The sequence below is a fragment of the Pezoporus wallicus genome, unplaced genomic scaffold (assembly GCF_028554395.1).
Source record: "Pezoporus wallicus isolate ANWC-B61680 ecotype Strahan unplaced genomic scaffold, APGP_CSIRO_Pwel_v1 contig_11443, whole genome shotgun sequence".
Taxonomy (NCBI): Eukaryota; Metazoa; Chordata; class Aves; order Psittaciformes; family Psittacidae; genus Pezoporus; species Pezoporus wallicus.
Window position 1 is genome coordinate 1,050 of NW_026636153.1, and position 6,715 is coordinate 7,764.

The window sequence follows — 6,715 nt, forward strand, 5'->3', positions numbered from 1 at the left end:
ACTTCCGTGGGAAACCTGAACTGCTGAGTCAGCATGGAGGCAAGAGAGCAACCCCGCCACTGATTTAGCACCAGCATTTAGGAGGATGGCAAATCCTGTAGCGAGGCAGTGGTTAGAATAGCTGCAGCCAAAGGAAGCTGGGATCGGCTGACTTGGACATCTCTGGATCGGCTCCATTGGCAGTGAGTTATCATGGACCGGCTGAGGAAGAGCAGCAAACTGCAGCCACTGGGGGTGAGGGCAGTGGGAAGAAGACCTCAGCTGACAGCAAGCATCTGCCAGCAGCCCAGAAAGATGCCATGGGCTGGGGCGCTGAAGGACACAACCGCTGCAAGAGCATCACTTGTGGGGCTCTGGTGATTATAAATGACTGTGATAGGCTTTGGTGTCTTCTATGGTACAATGTGGTGGGGAAAGCTCGGGGAAACAGCAGAGAGACCCGCAAAATGCCCCCAGAAATGGCTGAAGGGGTGAGAGGGGGACTCCAGGACTCAAAACCACAAGGTCACTGTGTCCAGGAGCCACATCTGGGTGAGAAGGGCACAGGCAGGTGCTGGCATGTGGAATAACATAGAAAACCAAGCGAGGTGAGAGGGGCTGGAGTGAGCAGGGCCTGCTGCAGGAGCAGCGGAGGTTCGGAGACCCCACCTCGGCATCCCAGAGGTGTCCGGGGCAGGAGGAGGGAGGCCGTGCAGGACCGAAGCTGCCTGGAAGCCCGGCAAGGTCTCGGCAGAGGGCAGCAGCAGCCCGACACAAAATCAAAGCCTCAATGGGGAGGGGGTCTCAGTGAGAGTCCCAAACATCCCTGACCCCCACAGCTCTCCTGTCCCGTGTCGCTGAACTGGGACCAGAGCTCCAAAACAGAACCAAGCCGCAGGACCCCAACCCCGACGCACAGCACCCCATGTTCCCACCCCAGACCCAGGGCCAGACCCCAACCCCGTCTCCTCATATCCCTGCCCCAAAGCAGGGCCCAGATGCATGCACCAAACCTCCAGTCCTGCCCCTATCCCTCCCATGTCCCTTTGCCAGTCTCCCAAGCTCTACTCCCCAAACCAGCCCGGCAAAAACAGCATCGGTCGGACATTTGTTAGTCATTAGGGCTGGAGGGAAGGAGGGCGGGCGCAGAACCAGTCTTTCTTCTCCAGCACATATCCCAGCGCCTTGCCTTTTGGGGGCCGACATCCAGCCTAGCCGTGCTCTGCCGTCGCCCGTCACCCGTCCCAATCCCACGTGGGCAGAGGCCATGGGTGCACAGGCAGCCCTGGGGATGCTCTGGCACCACGGTTGCTGTTGAAGGCTCCCCAGGAAGTTTTGGGAGCGGGGGGCCAGCGGGGGGGAACAGCCCCAGCCATGCTGGCCTCTTGCTGAGACGTGCTGGGAAGAGACGGATGCTGGAGCCGGGACGGTGAGGCCTGGGTCAGTGCAGGATTGCACCCACCGACCCCCAGCTTGGGGGCTATGAGAGGTAAGTGGGGGGAACCTGGGGGGGTTGGAGCTGTGGGGAGAGTAACGGGACTGCTGGCATGGGGGATGAGGGGGGAACAGTTGTGCTGGAGCTGGGGGGCAGCCGGCACTAGGTGGGTGCACCACCGCATCCCTGCTCCCCGTGAGCAGCTCCCCACGGATGGGGGCAGAGCTGCCTTCGCCCACAGCCAGAGACCCCAATGTGGGGAACAAGAGGGGCTGAGGAGGGGGGGGGTTGTCCAGGGAGTCCTCTTGCCTGCTCAGAGCCCACCACTTGTTGACCCCATGGGGCAGAAAAGGAACATCTGGGACAGCAACAGAGCTAAGGGAGGACAGAGGGAACTGCTGCTTCTTCCAGCCCAGCGAGCCCCCCCCTCGTTCTTGCTGTATAAAGCAGGGGACATCGGTGCCACGGTCACTCCCGCTGTGCCTGCACCCCCCTGCGGCACCCCCAGCTGGAAATCCCCCTTCTGCCAGCAAGGAGGTCGGGGAGGCCCTGGGCAGGGGCTGGTGGGGCTGGTGGGGAGCTGCTGGGGGGCACGGCATGGCTCCTGGGGAGCCTTGGGGAGCCAGGGAGGGAGGTCGTGTTGTGTACGGGTGCTGAGTGCATCCCCTGTGCTGGAGCTGGGGGTGGGATGCAGACCATAGCGTTTCCCACCCCGTGGGAGCATCCCAGCTGCTCCACATCGGAATGGGGTCCAGGATGGGTGCTGGTTTGTGGGTTTTCCTTGTGCCCATGGGTTTTGCAAGAGGGGGCTGTGAAGCCGCACAAAGTCCCTCAGTGCTGGGAGCTAGTAGCCATTAACTTCTCCATCACCCACATTTGGCCAAATTCAGTCAAATTTCCCCAAGTTTATGGTCTTGGAGGACAGAGCTCCACAGAAGCAGGCAGTGGAGGAGGGATGTGTCCATGGGCTGGTGCCACCAGGCTAAGGGTGGGCAGTGATGGCTGCTGTGCGGCTTCCCAGCTTTTCCCCGGGATGCCGGGTGACACAAGGCTGGAGGCTCAGCAGCATCCCCCAGGACCCTGGGCATCCCCAGGGCTGGGAGGAGGGTGCAAGCAGCAGGCACAGCCCCAGCAGCACCTGCAGCTCCAGTCCCTCCTGTGTTGGCTTTCAGAAGAGGAGCTGGTGGGAGGAGAGGAAGAGGAGATGCCGACCTTCAGCTACCGACCGAGTGGTAAGGACACCCCCTAACGGGGTGGGCAGGGGGTACAGCAGGGCCTGATCCTCCCCCCTCTGTGCTCAGGCAGGGCACAGACCAGCTGCAGCCGGTGCCAGAAGAACCTTTCCCTCCAGACGGCTGTCAAAGTCCTCTACGTCTTCTCCATCCTCCTCATCGTGGCTGTGACCATTCTGGCTGCCTTGGGTGAGCTCCTGCCTTCCCCCCTGCCCTCCCTGGGGCAGCTCCTCGGGGATCCTGGTGCTCTCCTAAAGTGCCTGCAGCACCCAGGCATGGACAGGAGCATCCGGCTCCCCCTGATCTGCCCCTGCGGTACCTGTGGAACCCTGTGTGTGATGCCACCTTGCCAGGGGTTTACCCTCACAGGGACCTCAGGAACCACTTCAGAGCCCAAAGGTTGCCACCCCATCACCTCCACGGGCACCAAACAGCCTCTGAGGCTCATCAGAGAGACAGCAGACTCCCCAGGGCTGGACTTGGACCTTAGCCCAGCCCTGAACCTGAAAGCCTCTGGGGACATACACCCACCCTGCGGAGCCAGCACCCCCCAGCCTGGCTCTTCAGGCCCCGGCCACCCTCCTTGCCAGGGAACAAGCCGGTAGGACGATTGCATCCCAGTCCCTGACCAACCACCTTTCCTCTGCAGTGTTCAGGAAAGTTGACTCCATCTCCAATGACATCAGCTCAGCCCAGACCTATTATGAGAAGAAGATCGTATCCATCCAGGAGGATCTCCAGGGCTTGGGTGAGTGGCTTGTACCTGAACCTGGAGGTCTTCTCCAGGCTTCGGCACCATGTGTCCCTCCAGCTGAGTGGACCTCAGGGTTGAAGCATATCCAGCTTTCAGGTCCTGAGGCTCTCCCAGAGCCAAAACTCCACTTATGTCCCAGGGCTTTGGGGAGGGACAACTGTAGGACCCTGGGAGTAGGGCTGGATGGGGCTGTTTGGAAAACTTGCTGCACAGAGGTGGCAGGAGCAGGATGAGGGTGGGAGCTGGTGCAGGCTGATGGCATTGGGGTTGTCCCAGTAGTGGTTCCGTGGTGCTCATCTCCAGGTCTGCAAGGACAGGCTATGGTGAGGCTGCTTCCTCCAGGCTCAGCGGGACGATCTCTAGGTCCAGCAAGGGATGGGATGGGATAACAGAACCCTCTGCCCTTCCTTTAGATGAGAAGACCTCTGGGAACTGCTCCCTCTGCCACGAGACAGGACAGCTGGGCCAGGAGATCACCAAGCTGCAGGGTGAGCTGGAGGAGATCCAGAAGATGCTTTTGGTTCAAGAGGTCCTGCTCGACCGGACCTCGCAGGCTCACGACCAGCTCTCGTCCACCAGCAGCAAGATCACCAGTGAGGTAGACAACTGCTCCTTCTCCATCCGGCAGGTCAACAAAAGCCTGGGACAGTTCCTGTCTGAGGTCGGGGGCTGGCGGGCCGTCACCTCCCGGCTAGACAACTCTGTCAAGGGCTTGGCCCAGGAGCATTATGATGTCCAGGCAGCCATGCAGCAGATGAACTTCACCCTGGGGCAAACCTACAACTGGATCCAGGTCATCCAGAGGAAGACGGACGAGGAGACGCTGACGCTGCAGAAGATCGTGAGCGAGTGGCAGAACTACACCCGCCTCTTCGGTGGGCTGCGGGCCACCTCCTCCAGGACCAGCGAGCTGGTGAAGAGCATCCAAGGCAGCATCAGCGTGGCAGCTCGGCAGGTCGGGCAGAACTCGGAGAGCATGCATGACCTGGTGCTGCAGGTGATGGGGCTGCAGCTGCAGCTGGACAACATCTCCTCTTTCCTGGATGACCACGAGGAGAACGTGAACGACCTGCGCTACCACAACAGGTACACGCAGAACCGCACTGCCGAGCGCTTCGAGACCCTGGAGGGTCGGATGGCGTCCCATGAGATTGAGATCAGCACCATCTTCACCAACATCAACGCCACTGACAGCCACGTCCACAGCATGCTGCGCTACCTGGACGACGTGAGGCTCTCCTGCACATTAGGCTTCCACACCCACACCGAGGAGCTCTACTACCTGAACAAGTCCCTCAGCCTGGTCCAGGGTACCACGGACCTGCTGCGGGAGCGGTACAGCCTGCTCAGCGCCCGGCTGGACTTTGACATCCGCAACCTGTCCATGGTCATGGAGGAGATGAAGGTGGTGGACGTCCGGCATGGGGAGATGCTGAAAAACATCACCATCTTACGAGGTGAGGTGCATCCTGGAAGTGCATCCTGGTAGTGTTCAAGGCCAGGCTGGACGGGGCTTGGAGCAACCTGGTCTAGTGGAAGGTGTCCCTGCCTGGGGTCCATGGGGTTAGAACTAGGTGATCTTAAGGTCCCTTCCAAACCAATCCATTTTATAATTCTATAATCCTAGAGGGCACAGCCTAAGCCCTGCCCAGGGATGGGTTGGAACCAGGCATGTTGGGCAGGCAATCTTGGGGGCTGTTTCATCTACGTCTGAGCGTGGTGGGCTCTTGGCTTTTAGGGAGCATCCTGCACCCAAGGCAGGCGGTGGAGGATCCAAATCACCATTGCTGAGGCCAAGGCACTGCTGGGATGTGCAAGAAGGCACCCAGACACTTGCTCATGGATGCAGAAGTGTCCTGGGATAGAGCTGTGTGGACTTGGCTTGCAGAGCCTGTCCCTGCGTGGGGGGACAGGGACAGTGAGAGCATGACCCATGTCCATCTAGCACAGCTGGCCTGCACAGTGGTGCCAGTGACACTTCTTGCTGGTCCTAGTGGAGAGGGTACAGCTGCTGTTTCTCAAGGGTCCTCAAAAGCTTCCTGCAGTGGCCTGGGGACACCTCCATCTGCCCAGGGGAGTAGTGTGGCGGCCCCTGCTCCATGGAGCCCACAGGCACACCAGCATCTTCCCTTTCCACCGTGGACCACACAGCCTGGACCCATAAGGCAACCACATCTGCATCCTTACAGGGCTGCCCTAATTAACGAGCCTAGCTGTTTCCTGGTCCCAGTTTTAGAGGGAACCCTGTGGTGGTCCCATGGCACCGTGCCCCCGTGCAGTGCCAATTGTCCCTGGAGCCCACAGCAAGCTCTGCAGGGTTGGGGCATCTCCTGCTCTCCCCATTTTTGGGTGCTTCTCTCCCCACGCTTCCTATTCACCCCCTCCTCTCCCCCCAGGTGTGCCGGGCCTCCCGGGCCCCCGCGGCCTCAAGGGTGACGTGGGCATGAAGGGCCCCCCAGGAAGTGAAGGAGAGAAGGGCGACGTGGGCAGCCTGGGCTCACCGGGACCACAGGGACTCCCTGGCCCTGCAGGACCCCCCGGCCCCCAGGGCGAGAGGGGCCCCCTGGGCTTGAAGGGCTTCCCTGGCCTCAAGGGTGCCAAGGGCAGCTTTGGGCAATCCGGCTCCCAGGGACAGGGTGGACCCAAGGGAGACCCCGGTCCCCCCGGACCAGATGGGGTGCCAGGGCAAGTGGGACCCCCCGGCCTGCAGGGCAAACCGGGGCTCCCCGGGACCCCCGGGGCTGTGGGTCAGGCCGGCCCGGTGGGGCCCAAAGGAGATCCCGGTTTGCGGGGTCCCCCAGGGCTGCCGGGCCCCCCTGGCCCCCCAGGACAGTAACCAGCCTACTGCCAGCCAGGGCACCGGGATGGTGGGGTGGGGGATCCCCACTGATGACCCTCAAGCAGCCCTCGGTGCAGGGGTGTGAGGCAGAGCCTCGCAGGACGGGGGGCAGACGGGTTTCCCCCCGGGTGAGGGTCTGGTGCTGGTCTCCAGCTTTCAGGGATGCTCCAGCTCTGGGCTTGGCTGTTCCCCACTCTGGTTTGGGGGGTCCCTGCGGAACAGGGTGCAGCTGGTTTGTGCCCTTCCCCCCCCCTTAGCCACCTCTGTGCCCCACAGACCCAGTGCTATGTCCTCAGTGTACTCACAGCACAATAAAGCTGTACGGGGACAGGCGGCTCCTGTGCTGGGGGGACAAAGGGGTGCACAGGGGGAGTAACCACAGCCAAACTGGTGCTGGTGGTGGGGCGCAAGTGGGGTGAAGTGCGTTGTACTCATGTGTGCAAGAGGGAGTGAGCATGAGTGAGTGTGCATGTGCA

General features: G+C 61.4%; 1 protein-coding gene across 1 annotated transcript; it reads left to right on the forward strand.

Annotated features, from left to right (window-relative positions):
- The first annotated feature begins 1,147 nt into the window (after positions 1–1,147).
- SCARA3 (scavenger receptor class A member 3) lies at positions 1,148–6,567 on the forward strand. Its single transcript, XM_057399133.1, has 6 exons — positions 1,148–1,468; positions 2,587–2,646; positions 2,716–2,835; positions 3,296–3,394; positions 3,814–4,857; positions 5,797–6,567. The coding sequence occupies exons 1-6, from the start codon at positions 1,462–1,464 to the stop codon at positions 6,234–6,236; spliced, it is 1,770 nt and encodes a 589-aa protein (XP_057255116.1). The 5' UTR covers positions 1,148–1,461; the 3' UTR covers positions 6,237–6,567.
- Positions 6,568–6,715: the final 148 nt, after the last annotated feature.

Coding starts and splice junctions, on each gene's coding strand:
- SCARA3 (XM_057399133.1), top strand. Junction 2,836..3,295: donor GACCATTCTGGCTGCCTTGG/GTGAGCTCCTGC, acceptor TTTCCTCTGCAG/TGTTCAGGAAAGTTGACTCC. Junction 3,395..3,813: donor GGAGGATCTCCAGGGCTTGG/GTGAGTGGCTTG, acceptor CCCTTCCTTTAG/ATGAGAAGACCTCTGGGAAC.